A 21,120-nucleotide genomic window follows, 5' to 3' on the forward strand; every position below is an offset into this window, starting at 1 on the left:
CTCTGCAGCTCGGCAGCCTCACGCACGTGCCATGCCTGGCCCATGTCTTTAATTTGCAGGTTCAGCGCTTTCTGAAAAGCTACCCCCACTTGTCATACCTGCTCGGAAAGGTGCGCCAGCTCTGCGCACATTTCCGCAAATCCCACACGCACGCTGCCACCCTGCGGACCCTGCAACATCGGTTTAATCTGCCAGTGCACCGACTGCTGTGCGACGTGCCCACACAGTGGAACTCTACGCTCCACATGTTGGCCAGACTCTATGAGCAGCATAGAGCTATAGTGGAATACCAACTCCAACTTGCGCGGCGCAGTGGGAGTCAGCCTCCTCAATTATTTACAGAAGAGTGGGCCTGGTTGGCAGCCATCTGCCAGGTCCTTGGAAAATTTGAGGAGTCTACCCAGATGGTGAGCGGGGATGCTGCAATCATTAGCGTCACCATTCCTCTGCTATGCCTCTTGAGAAGTTCCCTGCAAAGCATAAAGGCAGACGCTTTGGAATCAGAAACGGAGGCGGGGGAAGACAGTATGTCGCTGGATAGTCAGAGCAACCTCATGTCTATATCTCAGCGCGTTGAGGAGGAGGGGGAGGAGCATGAGGAGGAGGGGGAAGAGACAGCTTGGCCCACTGCTGAGGGGACAGATGCTGCTTGCCTGTCATCCTTTCAGCGTGTATGGCCAGAGGAGGAGGGGGAGAAGCATGAGGAGGAGGGGGAAGAGACAGCTTGGCCCACTGCTGAGGGTACAGATGCAGCTTGCCTGTCATCCTTTCAGCGTGTATGGCCAGAGGAGGAGGAGGAGGAGGAGGAGGATCCTGAAAGTGATCTTCCGAGTGAGGACAGCCATGTGTTGCGTACAGGTACCCTGGCACACATGGCTGACTTCATGTTAGGATGCCTTTCTCGTGACCCTCGCGTTACACGCATTCTGGCCACTACGGATTACTGGGTGTACACACTGCTCGATCCACGGTATAAGGAGAGCCTTTGCACTCTCATTCCCGAAGAGGAAAGGGGTTCGAGAATGATGCTATACCACTGGGCGCTGGTGGACAAACTGATGGTAAACTTCCCATCCGACAGCGCTAGTGGCCGAAGGCGCATTTCCGCGGCCCAGGTAGCAGGGGAGGCGCAGAGATCAGGCAGCATGTACAGCGCAGGCAGGGGAACACTCTCTAAGGCCTTTGACAGCTTTATGGCTCCCCAGCAAGACTGTGTCACCGCTCCCCAGTCAAGGCTGAGTTGGCGGGAGCACTGTAAAAGGATGGTGAGGGAGTACGTAGCCAATTGCAGCACCGTCCTCTGTGACGCCTCTGCCCCCTACAACTACTGGGTGTTGAAGCTGGACACGTGGCCTGAACTCGCGCTGTATGCCCTGGAGGTTCTTGCTTGTCCTGCGGCTAGCGTCTTGTCAGAGAGTGTGTTTAGTGTGGCTAGGGGAATCATCACGGATAAGCGTACCCACCTGTCAACCGACAGTGCCGACAGGCTTACACTCATCAAGATGAACAAAGCCTGGATTTCACCAGACTTCTCTTCTCCACCAGCAGACAGCAGCGATACCTAAGCAATACGTAGGCTGCACCCGCGGATGGAAGCATCGTTCTCTCTCACCATCCAAAACGGGGACCTTTTTGCTTCATCAATCTGTGTATAATATTCATCCTCCTCCTCCTGCTCCTCCTCCTGAAACCTCACGTAATCATGCCGAACGTGCAATTTTTCTTAGGCCCAAAAGGCTCAGTCATATAATTTTTCTAAACAATTTTTATACGTTTCAATGCTCATTAAAGCGTTGAAACTTTCACCTCAACCAATTTTTATTTTTTCTGGGCTGCCTCCAGGCCTAGTTACCAATTAAGCCACATTAACCAAAGCCATTAATGGATTTCACCTGCCCTCTCGGTTGGGCATGGGCAATTTTTCTCAAGTACATTAGTACTGTTGGTACACCAATTTTTGTGGGCCCTCGCCTACAGTGTAATCCAATACATTTTTGGCCCACCTGCATTACAGCTGACATAACATCAGCTGTGATGGGCAATGCAATGGGATATATTTATGTACCGCTGGTGGGTTCCAGGGAGCCACCCATGCTGTGGGTCCACAGGGAGTTGTAAATGCATCTGTTTCCACTTCTAAAGAACCCCAGTCTGACTGGGGCATGCAGTGTGGGCCGAAGCCCACCTGCATTAAACATGACAATACTACCTCAGCTGTGTTGGGCAATGCAATGGGATATATTTATGTACCGCCGGTGGCTTCCTGGCACCCACCCATGCTGTGGGTCCACAGGGAGTTGTAAATGCATCTGTTTCCACTTCTAAAGAACCCCAGTCTGACTGGGGCATGCAGTGTGGGCCGAAGCCCACCTGCATTAAACATGACATTACTACCTCAGCTGTGTTGGGCAATGCAATGGGATATTTTTATGAACCGCCGGTGGGTTCCAGGGAGCCACCCATGCTGTGGGTGCACACGGAATTCCAATTGCGGAGTTGTACCTGCCTGTGACTATATATTAAAAAACGCGGTCTGACTGGGGCATGCAGACACCTTGACAGAATGAATAGTGTGTGGCACATAGGTTCCCCATTGCTATGCCCACGTGTGCAGCTCCAGATGGAGGTGGCACAGGATTGGATTTCTCATTGCTTCTGTACAGCATTGTGGGCTATCGCCCTGCCCCTTTTAAAGAGGGTCGCTGCCTAGCCGTGCCAACCCTCTGCAGTGTGTGCCTGCTTTTCCTGTGGCAGACGCACTTATAAATAGACATGAGGGTGGCGTGGCATGAGGGCAGCTGAAGGCTGGGCAGGGACAGTTTGGTGTGCGCTGTGGACACTGGGTCGTGGGCGGGGGGATTTGGCAGCATGTAACCCAGGAGAAGTGGCAGCGGAGTGTCATGCAGGCAGTGATTGTGCTTTGTTGGAGGTAGTGTGGTGCTTAGCTAAGGTATGCATTGCTAATGAGGGCTTTTCAGATGTAAAAGTTGTTGGGGGGGGCCCCACTCTTGCTGCTATTGTGGCTTAATAGTGGGACCTGGGAACTTGAGATGCAGCCCAACATGTAGCCCCTCGCCTGCCCTATCCGTTTCTGTGTCGTTCCCATCACTTTCTTGAATTGCCCAGATTTTCACAAATGGAAACCTTAGCGAGCATCGGCAATATACAAAAATGCTCGGGTCGCCCATTGACTTCAATGGGGTTCGTTACTCGAAACGAACCCTCGAGCATCGCGAAAAATTCGTCTCGAGTAACGAGCACCCGAGCATTTTGGTGCTCGCTCATCTCTAGTGAATAACCCTAACTTTACAAAACAAAGTTTTAACTGCGACTGGAGGGCTACTCCCTCCAGCCTCACCACATAAGTAACACAAGTCTAAGTTTTTACTCGCACACAGGGTTTTTACAGCATAACAGCTTCCACAGCTTTGGGTGTGTACACTCAGCAGAGAGATATAAACTACACAATTTCTTAAGGTCCATTTAAACTGGACAAATGTCGGGCAAATGATGCCCGACAATCGTCCCCGTATACACTCGCTCCCATGCTAGTAGTGCCGGCCCACTCACAGAGCGGCCAGCAGGGGGGCGGGGAGACTGCAGGAGATTTCTCTCCTCGCTCTCCCCCGCCCCTTTCCATTGACTTAACATAGCAGCTGTTCAGTACTGAATGGCCGCTATTTACACTGAACGATGAGTGGTCAGCTCATCGTCTATCATTTATAGTGGGTTGCAGGTAGGAATAGTGACAGAGACTGTGCACAAAGGTAAAACTGCACCAGAGTGCAAGTAAGGGACTGTGTACTAGAGTATTAATGCTATTGCTGTCGGTAACCACTTGTTCAAGTATTGAGATACTATAACCACCATGCCTGTTGCTTCTTAGAAGAACAAACATCTATAGTGGTTTACTCATGTCATTGTTTATGCCATCCTGGAGGGAGATCTGGGTCACACACTCTAACCTAAGACCTATAAGGGCCTTACAAAGTATTATGTATGACAATATTTTGTGGAAATTACATACTAGACTATATAATCTAATAATGCTGCATTTACCACTCCGAAGCTCAATGCATAATGGTGATAATTACAATAAATAATAATGTCTTACCAGTGAACAGTAGAAAGTACACACTAATCCAGTGGCAATCATTGCTCCCCAAAGATTAAATCCTGAAACTGAAAAGACAAAACAAAATGCAGGTTAGTCGCCCATGTGGGCTGTCATATTAATTAGAGAGCACAGCTGTTTACCTGATTGTATAGCCCTCAAGCAGTGGCATAGGAGTCACAGTTTTGATCAGGCCACTAAACTAAGGAGTCCACCATAATCCCACTGATTGGGCCACCTTCTGCCTGACGCTGTACAACATGTGTATCCTGGCTTTGACTCCTCCTCACTATATCCTTTTTTCAGAGCACATGCTCTTAAGTGCCAGAGAAGAGGAGCTTGTTCTTTTTATCTATGGACTCCGCCTCCCCACATGTCCTTTGGTTGTTTCTCAGCGCTCCCCTGAGTGCAGGTCTGCAACTTCCCCCCTCCCATGCACATCAGAGGAAGCTTTCCTCCATCTGTTTTGCCATGGCATAGGCTGTCATGGTACCCTACGCTCATAGAGCACCATCCCCATAGCAACACTGGTGTGCTGCCCCTGTCAGCGAAAGAGCTGCCCCCCTGTTGCAGTCACTGCTCCCCTGAACAGTGCTGACAGGATAAAATCACAGAGGTGAGAAAAACAACAAATACATTATTCAATGAAAAAGCCAAAAATTCAATACCTGAGTCTGCAATGCAGACACGGTTGCCATAGGCACGATCGCCATAAGGCAGGCACAATCGCCACCGGCACTTTATGTAATTTATAGTGAGTTAGCGTAGGTACTGACGGACACAGTGTGGCCTCGACGCGGCCCGTCAGCCTATGAGTTTTGGCCAAAATGCAGTACCAACACCGCATTTTATTAGTATGCATTAGTATATTTGTATGCAGTTTGCTGGTTGTTGGGGGAGCCCAAGATGTCAGCCAGTGTGGCCCACTTTAGAGATACAGGGCAACCCACTGTTATATCAGTGAGGGTTGATATCCTGCATGGTGGGTCACCATCCATCTGTGGCTGGCATCTTTGGTATCGTTCACATGTGCAGGCTATCATTATATGCAGTCGCTCCTCCCCAATTTGGGCTGGGTTGAATGGGTGACTGCATATTAGCCTGCAATGAACAAGTTGCTCCTCCACATCATTGTCTCGATGATTGCATACCTTTAGGGCTTATGGCGGTTGTGCCTGCCCTACGGCAATTGTGCCGGTGGCGATTGTGCCTGCCTTATGGCGATCGTGCCTATGGCAACCGTGTCTGCAGTGCAGACTATCAGGTATTGCATTTTTGGCTTTTTCAGTGAATAGTGCTGACAGGATAAGAGTAACAGAAGGCGACAGGAGAGCTGACTAAACAGATAGGGCACTGCTGGAGATGTACATCAGGGAAACACATAAAGGGGAAGACCGAGGGAACAGTGGGGGAAACTTTTAATGTACCACCTTTTGCACTGACAGCAACTTGGAGTCAAGAGGGAATTTTTTCCTCCAAATGGGCTAATTGGTTTCTGCTTCATTGGTTTTTTTTGTCTTCCTCTAGATCAACAAGGGGGATGGGGGGGGGGGGGGGCAGGCTGAACTGGATGGACATTGTCTTCATTCAGCCTAACATATTATGTTACTATCTTACTAGTTCTGTATGTCCTTACTACACCCTACAGAAATTCCCTCTCATTCTCATTATCTTCTCTACTACTTGGTCCTCTGATACAAATTGTGACCCCTTCCAAAGGCAGAAACACGTGAAATAACCAGAAGGTCATCATTAGATTACTTGATCTAATGTGTATGGAAAAAATGTCCTCCTGCAGACTGGAGGAAAAATTATTACTTTGGGGGTAAGGGAGGACTATTAATTTGTGGGTGTATAAAAGAGGTAGTATTACTCTTAAGTGTCTAAAATAGGCACTTTCACCTTGTGGGGGCACAAAGAGGGATTATTAGGGGGCATAAAGGAGAATTATCACTGCATGGCGACACAAACAGAGTATTATCACTATTACTATGAGGCACAAAGGGAGCATTATGACTGTGTGAGGGACACATAAAGCCATAAAGAGAAGATGAGCGAGGTGGCCCAAGCTGAACTTTTGCACCAGGGCCTGTGAACCTTCAGCTACACCCCTTCCCTCAATGCTGGTGTCAGCACTAGGTAAGCCTGGGCAGATCCAGTTGGTTTAAGGATGCAAAGTGAGCTGGGTAAACATTCTCCTACATGCTGTTATTAAAATATTAGCCCTCTTGAATCTCAAAACTTGGTATTACTCTCTGTATATTGGGTCTCTAACATCATAGTCTCATTCCTCTATTTTTTTGCCATCCATCATTTGCTGTAATATCATAAGACCCTACTGATACTGACAGCACTAGTTGCATTTTTGCTAGAATTATCAATATGATTTAAATGATATGATTATGATATAATTATACTAACCTTGATTCAGTGCCAGGGCCGGTGCGTATATTACAATGCCTGTATATAATATCTGAAACAAAAAGCACAATTGTTTATGCCATTTGATTTATTTTCTTGCGATATAACTGATGGAATGTTGTCTCCTTTAGAAGCTTACTGCATAAAGTTTTATGATTGAGTTGGATTAGGCAGTAATCTCTTATGGTTTCACTAGTGATGACTGAAGGAGATTGGAATTTTATTATTCAACTCTATGTCTATACAGGGGATTTTAGAACCAAAAAACCCCAAACCCTTTACCTCTATGAGGGTACTTTCCTACAGAGCAGAATTGTTGAGGACATACTGCAAAGGAAAACCCACAGCAACTCTGCAGGAAATCCGCAGTGGCCAAACCCACACTTAAATGCTGCGGAATTGGCCTTGTTTTTACTTGCGGGAAACTGTGTAATTCAACCTTTGTATTTCAAGGGATGAATCCCGCAGCAACATTCGGCAGCAGAAATAGACAGGCTGCTGATTCATCGCAGCACCATTTGAAGGAGATTTCTGAAATCTCTTCTGCATAGCTTGTACTGTAAATGCTGCAAAATCTCCAAAGCAATTCTGCAGCGTTTACTGCCTGTGTGAATGAAGCCTAAAGATATGTTAAAGAAATTAATTACTTAGGAATTTGGACATAAAGAGATAAGGGTGGACATTTAATTTAGGATTAGGGGTGAAAGGACCTATCACCTTTCTGTCTTTTTATGTACAATGCAGAAATGATAAAATATACAGTATTTATAGATAACAGGGACAATTTTTTGTATGTTTGCACTGAATATTGTGTCTCTCAGACTTAAGAGACCAGGCCAGCAATCAGAGGCAGCTCTCAGCTATTGAATGACAGCTGAGAGCTGCCTCTGATTGGTCCCTGCACTAAGCCAGCAGCTGAAAAAACGGTAAGTATATATATATATTTATTTATTTTTACACTAGTTTGTCTTTTTTTTTCAGGAAAGGGCTTATATTTAAAGCTCTTACCTGAAAAACAATTAAGGTATGGCGGCAGACCATTGCCTTCAATGGAGCCGCCGGCAGCAGTCGCAGCTCCATTGAAGGCAATGCGTGCATTCCCTATGGTGCACGCATGTCCTATCTTTGCAGGTACATGCCTGTAAAACACAGACATGTGAACACACCATAGGGATTACAGTGGTTGTAAAAGACGCGTGTTTTTGTAAACAGGCTTGTGTGAAGGCATGCTCAATCTACAAGAGAACCATGGAGGAGACTGTAGTTGGGGGTAGAAGGTACTTATATAGTGGTGGCAGCAGTCTATGAACCCATTCAAATGAATGGGGTTCATATTTGTCCGTCTCAAAATGCACAAATCTCACGCGATTTTATCACCCGTGTGAAGCCCACCTAAAATGGCACCAGTAGAAGCTACAAGTCATTTTGCAAAAAAACATGCCCTCAAATAACCTCATTGACGGATAGGTAAAAAAAATTCAGAAGATGGTGACAGAATACATATATATTTTCTAAAGTTATTTAATTTTTTTTCTGTAGTACAGAAAAGAAAAACCTAAATAAATGTGGTCTCGTAGTACTCGTACTGACCCAAGCAATAAAGTTATCATGTCACCCTTGCTGAAGAGTGTATGCTGTAAAAAACAAGACCCCAACTTGAGATGTTGGAATTGTGTTTTTTCCATTTCACTCCACTTAGAAATTTTTTAAAGTTTTTAAGTACATTCTAAATAGTACTATTCAAAAATACAACTCTTCCCGCAAAAAACAGGCCCCCGAGACAGCAGAAAATTAAGAGTTATGATTTTTTTGAAAGTGGGGAGGAGAGAGGAAAAAAATTAATAATAAAATAGGGCCACGTCGTATAATCCTGATAGCTCCAGAAGAGTATAGCTTAGGGCTTCTTCAGATGGACGTATTTGCATACATTTTTGTGCAAGCAACGATTCAATTTGCAAAATTCGCTGGTTTCCATTTTTTGTGCGCACATTTCTCGTGCGTGGAAAAAAATGGGACCTGCTCTATCTTTCTGCATATTAGCGCAGCAAAGGTCCTCTTAGTAGTCTATGGGAGGTGCAAATGCACATTACACTGCACAAACTGTGTTCATACTGACTGCCTGAGGGAACAATCGCAATGTGTCATTGTTTGCTCCGTGAACACAGGAGGAGTATTGCCGACACCCCCACAGTGATTTTGGGGGAAGGGCTTTATATATATATATATATATATATATATATATATATATATATAAAATCCCTTCCCTGAAAATCATCTGTAGTTGGTGTAAAAAAATTTAAAAAAATATATACTTACTAGAGATGAGCGAGTATACTCGCTAAGGCACTACTCACTCGAGTAATGTGCCTTAGCCGAGTATCTCCCCGCTCGTCCATAAAGATTCGGGGGCCGCCGCAGCTGACAGGTGAGTTGCGGCGGGGATCGGGGCAGAGCGGGCGGGAGAGAGGGAGAGAGAGATCTCCCCTCCGTTCCTCCCTGCTCTCCCCCGCAGCTCCCCGCCCCGCGGTGGCACCCGAATCTTTCGGGACGAGCGGGGAGATACTCGGCTAAGGCACATTACTCAAGCGAGTAGTGCCTTAGCGAGTATACTCGCTCATCCCTAATACCTACCTCTCTGCCGCTGCCTGGGCTCAGCCGCATGTAGCTGGGTCTTCTCGCAGCACTGCTTTGAAGTTCTTTTATCAGGCGTGGATTTAAAATCCCCGCCTGCTGAAACAGCTGTATTTGATTGGCTTGGCACTCAGCCAATCACAGGCAGTGCTCGGCCATTCATTGAATTTAATGAATGGCCCGAGCGCTGCTTGTGATTGGCTGAGTGCTGTGACCAATCACAGGTAGGGCTCAGCTGTCATTTATTGAATGGCTGAGCACTGCTTGTGATAGGCACAGTGCTCAGCCAATCAAATACAGCTTTTTCAGCAGGTGGGAATTTTTAATCCTCCGCCTGATGAAAGAACTTCAACGCAATGCAGGGAGAAGATGCAGCTACACGCTCCTGAGCCCCGCCAGCGGCGGAGAAGTGAGTATACATTTTTTACACACTATGGATGATTTTTGGGGAAGAGCTGAAATTAAAAGCATTTCCCCGAAAATCATTGCGGGGTTGCCTGTCATCTGCATAACCCGTTCAGAGCGCTCAGTTGGATACCAGCTGAGCACTCTGAGTAGACAACAGCTGTATGCAGAAGACAGCTTTCCCGCTGGTCTTCTGCATGCAGCGAGAGCTGTCATTTAAACATTTATGCAAAGTGAATGCTCAAAACTGTCACTTAAACTGCTGTTTGAGCGAATTTTGAGCGATCATCTTGCCATGTAAATGCACAGAACGATTATCGCTCAAAAGATATCTTTTAAGCGACTTTTGAGCGATAATCGTTGTGTTTAAATGGGGTAATTTAGTGAATGATACTCTTTTTTTTTTTTTTACTTATGCAGAGTTAATTAAATTAATTACAATTTCTCTGCTTCCCTTCATACAACCATAGAGTTGGAAGAACATGATGACAGATTGTCAAATTAGAGCATCTGTATTGCATCTGTGATAGCGCATGCAATAAATTCATATGTGCCATACTTACTCTTATAATAAAATAGATTTGGTTCCATATTAAGAAACAGAATAAGCGTTGTTCTTGCTTACGTACTATACATAGAAAAATTTAATTTATAACTAACCATCTCTATGATGAAAATGACTGTTCCAAGTATCCGCACGACTCTGTTAAATCGGAGTTCTAAATACTGTAAGAAAATTTTTATTAGTCAATTGCTTGCATGTATTAAAGAGAACATTTCAAAATTGTTATGATAAAAAAAATTATGTAATGATTTGACTAGAATTAATGTTGCCATTAGACTACAGGTCAAAAGTTTTAGAACACCTCAATTTTTACATTAATACAATTCAAGTCCAGCAAATAATGTGAAATGTTTCAAAGTAATTAAAAACAGTAAAAAATATTATTAAATTTTAATCTGAAACACAACAATAGTCTGAATTTATGATTTTAACCAAAGGACTTTTTTCAGGGAACACATCAAGAACAGCAGCTCTGCAGCACACAAAGCAAATTATGGTTTGAAATTGGATGCAAACTATTCCTACAGGAGTCTCCATTTTTGCAGATTACTTTCAAACCCTCTGATTCTATATAACCAGTATTGGGACAGACTGCATTAAAACGCTCTCTAGGGCAGGATTTCACCAGTTTTGCTTTTCAGTACAGAACACATTGCTATCATAATGGCAAGAAAAAGGCAATTAACCAAAGAAGACAGACAGACAATTATAACCCTTAGAATTGTAGCTCTGCCCTACAGAGAAATTGCCAAGAAAGCCAAAATGCCAGTCAGTAGTTTCCTATACCATCAAAAGCCCCTCGAAAACTGGAGAAAACTCTGACAGAAAAAGGACTGGCAGACCAAAGGCCACTAAGAAATCAGATGACAAGTTTTTGAGAGTCAAAAGGTTTGTGTGATCGGCGCTTCACAGCCCAAAATCTTCAAATACAGCTTACTTAATGCAGAAAAAGATACAAACGTTTCTATTTCAACTGTGAAGACAAGACTTCTATCTGCAGACTGGACAAGTAGAGTACCAGTAAGAAAGATTGCAAAATAAAAAAATTTTTGCCCTGGGCCAGGTAGCTCCTCCAGTGGACTACTGAAGAGTGCAAGAATATCTTATGGATTGGTGAATCAATTTGACATCTTTGGTACATCACGTATGAGCATAACTACGGTACCTGAGTATTAGGAATAGCAGCTACTTTGAAGTTCAAGAACTAACTTAATGGCCCTTTTACATGGGTTGATTCTTTCAACGAGGGCACAAGCGAGTGACGTCGCCGTTAGTTAGGCAATAATTGTTCACGTTCGTGCAAAATGTTTAGACAGGCAAATCATTGTTGAGTATTGTTCACTTCTCGTTTAGTGCTTCACATTACTATATGAAACACTAAGCTGGGAGTGTTTAACCGTAATAAGAAGTGAGCGAACTGGCAATGATTTTTATGCTGGTTGAAACTGAGCGGCAAACTAAGAGTGAACAAAAAGTGCACAATGGCTCGCGTTTAGAAATATTGATTATCGTGCACTTTCATTCGACAATTGTTATGCGTAAATGGGATTTACTTCAGATTTCTTGGTGAAGTTGATGGGTTATGGAATGGTGGATGACGGTGAGAATGAAGAAATGAATGCACAACACTGGGATACCAAGAACATGAGGAAGAGATACAGAGGAATGGAAACATACAGTAATCCTAAAAGTTTCACTCTCTTAGGCCTGTTTCACTTGGGCGATGCGCTTTTATGTTGGCGGCTGAAAACCGCATGAACGGGAAAGAGCTGTGATCGAGTTGGGGCTAAAATTACTGTTTTCTCGTCTAGTCACACGGCCGGGGGTGGCATATATATGCCGCAGCCCGGAATTCCTCTGGTTGGCTTAAATCCTCTGAATTACTTCTAATGCCAAAATCAAACAGGTGGGAACTTGAAGTGCCGTGAATAAAAACTCCTTTTATTGTAATCTGTGCATGTAAAAATCACAGGTCCAGAGGACTAGTTTCAGCTCCTCATTGAGGTGATCAAGGCTCATGAGGAGCTGAAACTAGTCCTCTGGACCTGTGATTTTTACATGCACAGATTACAATAAAAGGAGTTTTTATTCACGGCACTTCAAGTTCCCACCTGTTTGATTCTGCTTTACGTATAAATACCACCGGATTGAGTGGTTAATGAAGTATGTGAGTATACTCCTACATGTGAAATATATGCTGCAAGCTGAAGTGGATAAGACGAGGTGAGACTTTTTTTTGCTGCTTTACAAATAATGCCAAAATAGAGGCACCTGGCTTGTTTTAGCAGCGCTGGCCTCTGCTAAACTCCCTCCCACTCCGTTTTTGGGCAGCTCCCATAGGAGTCTATGGGAGCCACCAGCGTATATCGGCTGAAAGATAGGGCAAGACCCATATTTTCTGGCTTCATATAAAATCAGCTGCCATATTCAGTCACCGATGTTATATCTTTCCCAGCACAACGTTTTTAGGCAGCTAAAACTATCTGAACGAATACATTCGAAACCAACAAATTAGCTGCGTAAAAACGTTCATGTGAATAAGTCCCAATGGAGTAAAGTCCCACTCCATGTTTTGCTAAGAGACTGCATGTTACTTGACACGCACCTGGTCAATGGTTTACATGAATGAATGTTGCTGTAATCCCCAGATTCACTAGAAGGATGTTTATTGTACTGTAAATGTATAGCTTTGCAATCTATAAGGAAAGTAGGAAGGAAGAAGTTCCGAATAATCAGATCCTTCAGAGATGAGACCAAGAGTAAATATTTGACACCTACTGGAATGTGATGTTGACACATCTTTAAATTGCAGTGATCCTGTGGTGCGTCTGGGATTAGCCTGAATAAACAACCAGGGTGTTCTATTCCTGCCACTGAGGTTGCAGCAGTGTTACTGTCAGGGTTACACAAGATCAATGTATACATTGTACATTTCCACAGTTGACAGCATCTACATTTAAGTAAAAGTAAAGTAGTACTTTGGGCACCAAAACAAAACTCTAAAGATTAGTGCAGTTAATGAGTTACAGTCATTTTCTCCTAAATAATGACATTAGAACGTTTTATTGCTTACTGTAGCTTTTACTTAAAAAAAAACTTTTTCAGTGAGAAAAAAACCTGAAAAAGACTTTTTAGGTGATTGCACAGAAGAATATACTGCAAGTATTCATGATTAGAGATGAGCTAGCGTACTCGCTAAGGCAAACTACTCAAGCAAGTAGTGCCTTATGCGAGTGCCTGCCCGCTCGTCTCAAAAGATTCTGGTGCCGGCGGGGGAGAGAGTGAGAGAGAGATCTCTCCTCCGTTCCTCCCCGCTCTCCCCCACCGCTCTCCGCCCCCCGCCAGCACCCAAATCTTTTGAGACGAGCGGGCAGGTACTTGCATAAGGCACTACTCGCTCGAGTAGTTTGCCTTAGCGAGTACGCTCACTCATCTCGCTCGCTGTTGGATATGCACAGTACAGAGTTTTTTTTCATGGTCCATCCACAGTGTCAATTGTGGACTGGTCGCTGATCGGACGGCTTCCATTGACTTCAATGGAAGCCATCTATGTGGGAATTGCTGGAAAAAGGGAGCATGCTGCGATTTTTCATCTGTGAGCAGAAACCACAATTGGTTTCTGCTTGTGTACATAGCTAATCTTTTTTGCATTGCATACTATGGAGGGTTATTGCTGCGTAATACGGAAGTGGACGCCGGCTCCAGAATCCGCAGTAAAAATCCGACCATAGGCATTGGGCTAATTCTGATAATCTAATACAAAAACATGCTAATAGGAGAATTTAAAAATTGTGAGCCCCAATGGGGACAGAACATATCACGTGATGTAAAGTGCTGCTGAATATGTATGCGCTATATAATAGAGGTAATTATTATTCTATTATGCTGCATCATCGCTTGTGAAGGCATCTCCAATATTTATATCTAATCATTAAATTATTAAGTGGTTGCTAAGATATATAAAGTTATTCTGGAGATTCCTTACCTAAATGTGTAAGATCAGACACAAGCCTTTAACGTATGAGGTGGTAAAGCCTATACAACATTCTTAATTAGTTAGATTCTTGATATTAACGTACAAAACTTAAAGTACAGAACAAAAAACTAAAGTCAACTGACTGACCTACATTACAGTATGTGGTAATGTCTCTTGGGTGGAAATGTCCCTATTTCTTTCCTAATAGACCTCTTGCTATTAGTCAACTCAATACTTTTCTAGACTGAACCTTTTCTTAGCCTCCCATGAACCATACCTTCATGATATCATTAAGCTTATATTGAAGAAGACACATGAGCAGCACTCCAATTCAAAGATCCTTTCATTGATAGACATGCAACGTTCCAGCTCATACTGAGCTCTTCTTGATCTTCAGAAAAGCTCAATATGAGATAAAACGTAGCAGGGATGTCAGTAAAAGATTATTTGAATTGGATTGCTGCTCATGCGTCTTCTGTGGATCAAGTTTAATTGGGCTGGCACCATACCAAATCCTATCCAGTGTTGCTTAACTTTGTATTAGACTATTCAGCTCAGTGCAACTATACCGAAATTCCATTTTCTTATTTATCAATGAATTGATAGATTTACTTACTGCTTCTTATATACTGCCAATATATTCTACAGTGCTGTACACAAATTGGGAAAGTTCCTGCAGGAGAACCATAAGGAGCTTCTACCCATGCGGATGTCCCAGGCTCAATTTGAATCTAGTTTTATATCAATAGGTCTAAAATAATGGATTGTACCATCCATACAGGGCACATATGTCTACTAATTTGTTTCACATGTTGTCCCCCATTAATTTTTAAATATGTTCTCATTTTTACCATTATCACCTGTATGCTTCATTTTCAGTGATGTCAGCCTGCCTTCTAAGGCCATCTTCACACGAGCGCAAGCCCAATTGCATTTTTGTGGAATTAACAATTAGGCTGGGTTCACACAGGGCGGACTCCCGTCGGAAATCTCGCGGTTTGGCAAAAACCGCGAGATTTCCGCCGGGAGAACCGCCGCGGTTTAAGCCGCGGCAGCTTTGAAGCGGCCCGGCCGCTTGCTTTTCCGTTGCGGTCGGCGCTCCCATAGAGGAGAGCACGGCCGCGACGAAAATAAGCAAACAAAAAAAAGTAAATAGACATGCTGCATCTTCTGAAACCGCGGCGGCCGCAGCCGCGGTTTCAGCCGGATTTACCGCAGCAGATTGGCCGTCCCGTGTGGACGAGGTTTCTGAGAAATCTCGTCCACATGGCTGGCTCATCCCGAGATTAGCCGCCGTGGGCGGATTTGCCGCGGCCAAATCCGCCCTGTGTGAACCCAGCCTTAATCTTCACGCGGCAAACAAATGCACCGATTGAAGTGACTATTTAGTTCCAGATGTGTTCTCTTTCCAGTGCAATTATGCAGTGTTTCATGCATATCCTTGTGTATTGCACACACATTTGCGCACCACCCATTGACTTCTATGAGGACTTTTGATGTGCAAATGCACAAAAAGATAGATAGAGCATATTCTATTTTTTTTTTTTGAAAACGTAATGCACACACAAAATACAGAAATGTTAATGAACCTATTGAAATAAATTGGTTCTAGCCTCTTCGTACTGTACATGCAAAGTTTGCATGTGCAAATCCGCCAGTGTGAAGTTGGCCTAATACTCCATTATGATTGCACATTCACATTTAGTAATGTTTGATTGATGTTCATGATAATTACTATAAACTATAAAATGATCCAGTGCAAAGGAAGCCAGATAGCACATTCAAAATGAAATACATGTAGTTGCATCTTACCTTAAAGTGGCTGAAAGCAAAGAGCAAACATAAACATATGATCAAAATGTGCGCTAAAAACGAAAATGTTTTTACATAGTACGTTTAAAAGTTTTTGCAGTTCAGTTTCAGGCATTAACTTTTTGGCATATTTCATGGCGCTATACGTATACTGTTACACAATGTAAAATGATCCCGGTTTGACATACCTCATATGTGCTAGCAATATTTAGCCTGTAAAACACAGGGAGGAAGATTTCTGCACAAATAATCACTACCAGTGCGTATGATATAGCAAAGATGCCGTACATTGCTCCATAGCGATATACGTCAGCTGGCGTTCCAAGGATGGTCACTGCAGACATGAAGCTGGCAGTGAGGGAAAGAGCCACTGGCAGCGCTGTCATACTTTTCGCTCCTGTCAGAAATTCTTGTGATGTAGTCTTTCCTCTTCCTGCAAAGGCATAATAGATCCCAATAACTGCTGAAATCAACAAAACTGCAGCAAACACAACGTAATCCCAAGGTGAGAAGCGGCCAATTTCTGTAGAAGTAGCCATGCTTTCTTCACATAGACTGCTTACTACTATGTGTTAAATCAGTGTGTCTAAGGTGTACTGAAGAACAGGTTTATGCATTACAAAAGACTCAGTAGGCTGGGTTACAACTCTGCTGGTGCCAACTTTGACGCAATAGCCAGAGGCAAGTTGGGCTAAATAAGTATTACGATATATAGAATGGGGTGGGACAAATCAAATGTAATGACTGTGAAGTCAATTAAAAATCATTTGCATTAGTTAAAATAAACTCATCCTCTTGCACAATTCATGCGCAATAGAATTGCATACATTCATTCGGATTCATATAGCACTCAGTGATTTTTAAGAGATGTAGAAAAAAAAGTTTAGAAAATGATTGACACAAAGGGTCCTGAAAAATAGGGATCGGATCACTGATTATAGGGATTTAATAGTACTAAGTAAGTAAAAGTTACTCCACCCCATGTGGACCTGCCTTTATACTTCTGCTCTGCTTCCTTCTGGATCCACTACCGGCTTTGGCTAATAAAATCTGTATCAAAAACTGCCACAAGTACCTGTGTATGAAATCATCCCAAATAAAAAGTTTTACACTCTTCTAATGTGCTCTTTAAACACAAAAATCTCATCCTTTCAAACCCTTACAGATTGTTTGGACTTTCATAATGATTGTTTTCGTTTTTTCGTCCGCACCTTGACATTTTTATGTTTCATTCAATGAAACCATGCGAAGGCTCGTTTCAAAGTTGAGTTGTATTTTTTACTGGCACCATTTTAGCATACACATATGTATTATAAAACTTTTATTGTTTCTTTTTGGGGAAGAAATAGAAAAAAAGAGCAATTTCACAACTTTTTTGGGTGAGGGGAGTTGTTTTTACAACTAGAGATGAGCGAGCATACTCGGTAAGGCGATTTACTCTAGAGAGAGCATCGCCTTTTTCGAGTACCTGCTGGCTCGTCCCTGAAGATTCGGGGGGGAGGGGGGCGCAGGGGTGAGCAGAGGGTTGCGGAGAGGATCGGGAGGGAGAGAGAGAAAGATCTCTCTCACTCTCCGCCCCGCCTCCCCGTGCCGGCCCCTGCGGCCCCCGCAGTTACTCAAAAAAGGTGATGCTCTCTTGAGTAAATCACCTTACCGAGTATGCTCGCTCATCTCTATTTACAACGTTCCGCATGAAGTGGGATGATTTCATAGCTCACGTTTTGAATGGTGTCTTTTTCAGATCCTGGTTTGTTGAATATTCATTTGGATGGGAATCAGGGCTGCTATGGGGCCCATGTCTCAGGGGAGCTAGGCCAGCACCAACACCCCCCACCACCCCCGAATGACAAGACTAAGCGGGAGAAGGTCATTAAAAAACAACTATATACTGCTCCATTCCTGTCCTGCTCACAAAGATCTGGTACCGTGTTAGTGTCCTGCTCAATCACATGCTAGACAGCCTATGACCGCTGCAGCCAATCCTTGACCTCAGTGTCTGCCTTTTAAGTAAATCTTTCTTATATTCTTTGATGAGAGGAAGATCTAGGGAACTCACATTCTACAGACTGACAAGATATGGCTTTATCTATTGCCATACTCTTTATTACTACAGCCTGGACAGAATCTAGCTACATGGTATGTAACATTCAGATCTCTAGATGTATTTCTTTAATAAAAACCATTAAAATATAAAACATGTTACATGAAGTACATTACTGTCAGGACTCAAAAAGGAAGTTTGCATTGTACAGAGTGTCTCTTTCACTGATGAGTCAAGATGGATTACCTGATTGACTCATCGACTACTTTTCATAAAACAAATTGTTGAGCTAGATAGGTAATCCCTCTCAGATAGAAATATTAGTTCACATGTGGTGATGATATACAATCTAATCAGGAGTTCAGCGGGTCATTCATTGCATGCTATAGAACCCATTCAAATCACAAATGTAGGACATCTTATAATTGTCCTAATACATGACGCTTTCCCACCTATCCATCCATGAATATAAGGCAGGTACATTGTGGGGGCCCCATTGTTTGGCTGTGCTCAGCGTTCTGACGAATGCAGACGCTACCCTGGGGTCGGGCAAGCCTGCTTAGTAGAAAGTAGTGAAGACACAACTCATTAGGCCAGAGGGAGATGTAAGAGGGGTTCACATGAATCACCCCAAACTGTATACCACACGTTTGCAAGAAATGTGTCTGAACTTAGTGTTAGTATTCCCTAATGGAATACAATTGCTCTAGTACAGAGAAACATTATACTATACATAGCACTGTATTGATGCTGTATATCATTGCAATGTTCTTTGTTACTACTCAAGGACCTTCAGGTCACATGTTCAGGTTGGCAAGTCCTAAAACTGTAGCAGAACTGAAGTTATGCTTTGGTAAGATGTTTGCTCCTGTTCACAGCTGCGGACACTGGAGTGTGGGATTGCACAAGCTCCTTTAACCCCTTAGTGACCAAGCCTATTTGCGCCTTAATGACCAGGCCAAATTTAGCAAATCTGACATGTGTCACTTTAACATGGAAAAACACCAGAAAGGTTTTGCATATCCAAGCGATTCTGACATTGTTTTTTCGCCACATGTTGTACTTCATTTAGGCGGGAAAAAAAGACCGATAGAATTTGTGTTTATTTATTAAAAGCGCCAAAATTGGGAGAATTTTGAAAAAATCGTCATTTTTTTACATTTCCAATTGCAATATCTTAAATATGTGCAAACATAATATAGAAATTTTTGCTAAGATATATATTTCCATCCATTTACTTTATTTTGGGCGCACATTGGAAAAACTTTCGTTTTTTTTTAACCATTTAGGAGACGTACAAATTTAACATTACTTTTCAGCATTTTGAGGAACGCTTTGTTTTCCTACACCAAGCCAAGATTGGAAAGGCTCATAGGAGTCAAAATGATAGATACCCCCACAAGTGACCCCATTTTAAAAACTGCACCCCTTAACGTATTCACTGAGGGGTGTCATGAGTATTTTAACCCCACAGTTTTTTTTAGGAGTCAGTGCAATTTAGAGGAGAAAAACTAACATTTCATATTTTTGCAAATATGTCATTTTAAAGACAGGACTTTTTTCTATAGTACACATGAAAATGAGGATTTGCACCCCAGAATGGATACCCCTGTTTGTCCTGTGCTCAGAAACATACCCATTGTGGCCCTAGTATTACGTCTGTATGCACAATTGGGCCCAAAATGAAAGGAGCAACCGGTGGCTTTCGGAACAGAGATTTTGCTTGAAGGAGATTTAGGCCCTATTGCTGACTTGTAGAGCCATTGAGTGACCAAAACGATGGAGAACCCCCACAAGTGACCCCATTTTGAAAAGTAGACCCCTTAAGTAATTTATCTAGGGGTACGATGACTTTTTTGACTTCACAGTTTTTGAATAAATCTAAGCCAAGCCGAAGGAAAAACATTACGATTTTCATTTTTTTGGTATTTCTGTCATTTTAAAAGCAGTTTTTTTGTACAGCACATATATGAATGAAGACTTGCACCCAAAAATGGGTACCCCTGTTTGTCCTGTGCTCAGAAGCATACCCATTGTGGCCTAATCTTATGTCTGGATGCACAATGGGGCCCAAAATGAAAGGAGCAACTGGTGTCTTTCGGAACAGAAATTTTGCTTGAAGGAGATTTAGGCCCTATTGCACATTTGTAGAGCCATTGAGTGACCAAAACGATGGAGAACGCCCACAAGTGACCCCATTTTGAAAAGTAGACTCCTTAACGAATTTATCTAGGGGTACGATGACTTTTTTGACTTCACAGTTTTTGAATGAATCTAAGCCAAGCAGAAGGAAAAAATTATGATTTTCATTTTTTTGCAATTGTGTCAATTTAAAAACAGGTTTTTCTGTACAACGCACATAGGAATGAAGATGTTCACCCCAAAATGGATACCCCTGTTTGTCCTGTGTTCAGAAACATACCCATTGTGGCCCTAATCTACTTACAGGACACATGGCTAGGCCCATAATGAAGGAATGCCCGCTGGATTTCAGGGCAGAACTGAATAAATTCCAGGCCCCATTGCCCACTTATATGGAAAAAAAATTGACTTCCTAAAAATAATCCCCCTCCCCCCGCCATCCTCATTTTTTGGCATTCCCTAATTATTAGCTGTGAGCCGGCCGTGACCCTGCGTACGGCTGCGTAATGTACTGCACATAACTGCCTACTCACACAGGCGGTCATGCACAGTATATTTTTTTTTGTTTGTATTTCCTGCACCGTCGCTTAGCGATGACGCGGGTACCCGCAGCCCGTATACAACGTAGTTGCGTATGGGCAGCGGGTTTATTCACGACCATGGAGCACAATAGGCTCTATGCTGCGGATAGCTGCGGTAAAATAGAACCTGCTGCGTTCTCTTTTCTGCAAGTGGATTACACAATTCCGACCCACTAATGTGAGCGGAATTGTGTAATCCAATGCGATTGATCTGCGTATTACCGCAGATCAGAAGCATGCGGAATCCGTAATTCCTATCCGGTCATGTGAAACCGACCTATGTTAGATCGCTACTTTTTTAATTACGTGACCGGCGACCGCTCAACGAGGCCACCCGTCACTGCTCCAGGCTCTCAGCGACTCCTGTGCATGTGTTCGGTATTTTGCCGGTGGTCACATGAGCAGAATCCAGGTAAGTTTACAGATGAGGAT

General features: G+C 43.3%; 1 protein-coding gene across 1 annotated transcript in view; it reads right to left on the reverse strand.

The window, feature by feature from the left end:
- Positions 1-16,533, reverse strand: part of LOC136611645 (sodium-coupled monocarboxylate transporter 1-like) — a 42,816-nt gene extending 26,283 nt beyond the window's left edge. Inside the window, exons 1-4 of the mRNA XM_066591397.1 lie at positions 16,113-16,533; positions 10,232-10,297; positions 6,536-6,587; positions 4,115-4,182 (exon numbers count right to left, since the gene is read on the reverse strand). Of these exons, the coding sequence (XP_066447494.1) occupies positions 4,115-4,182; positions 6,536-6,587; positions 10,232-10,297; positions 16,113-16,463 (537 nt within the window). The 5' untranslated portion in view covers positions 16,464-16,533. The remainder of the gene's footprint in view (positions 1-4,114; positions 4,183-6,535; positions 6,588-10,231; positions 10,298-16,112) is intronic.
- Positions 16,534-21,120: the final 4,587 nt, after the last annotated feature.

The sequence above is a fragment of the Eleutherodactylus coqui genome, chromosome 2 (genome assembly GCF_035609145.1).
Source record: "Eleutherodactylus coqui strain aEleCoq1 chromosome 2, aEleCoq1.hap1, whole genome shotgun sequence".
Taxonomy (NCBI): Eukaryota; Metazoa; Chordata; class Amphibia; order Anura; family Eleutherodactylidae; genus Eleutherodactylus; species Eleutherodactylus coqui.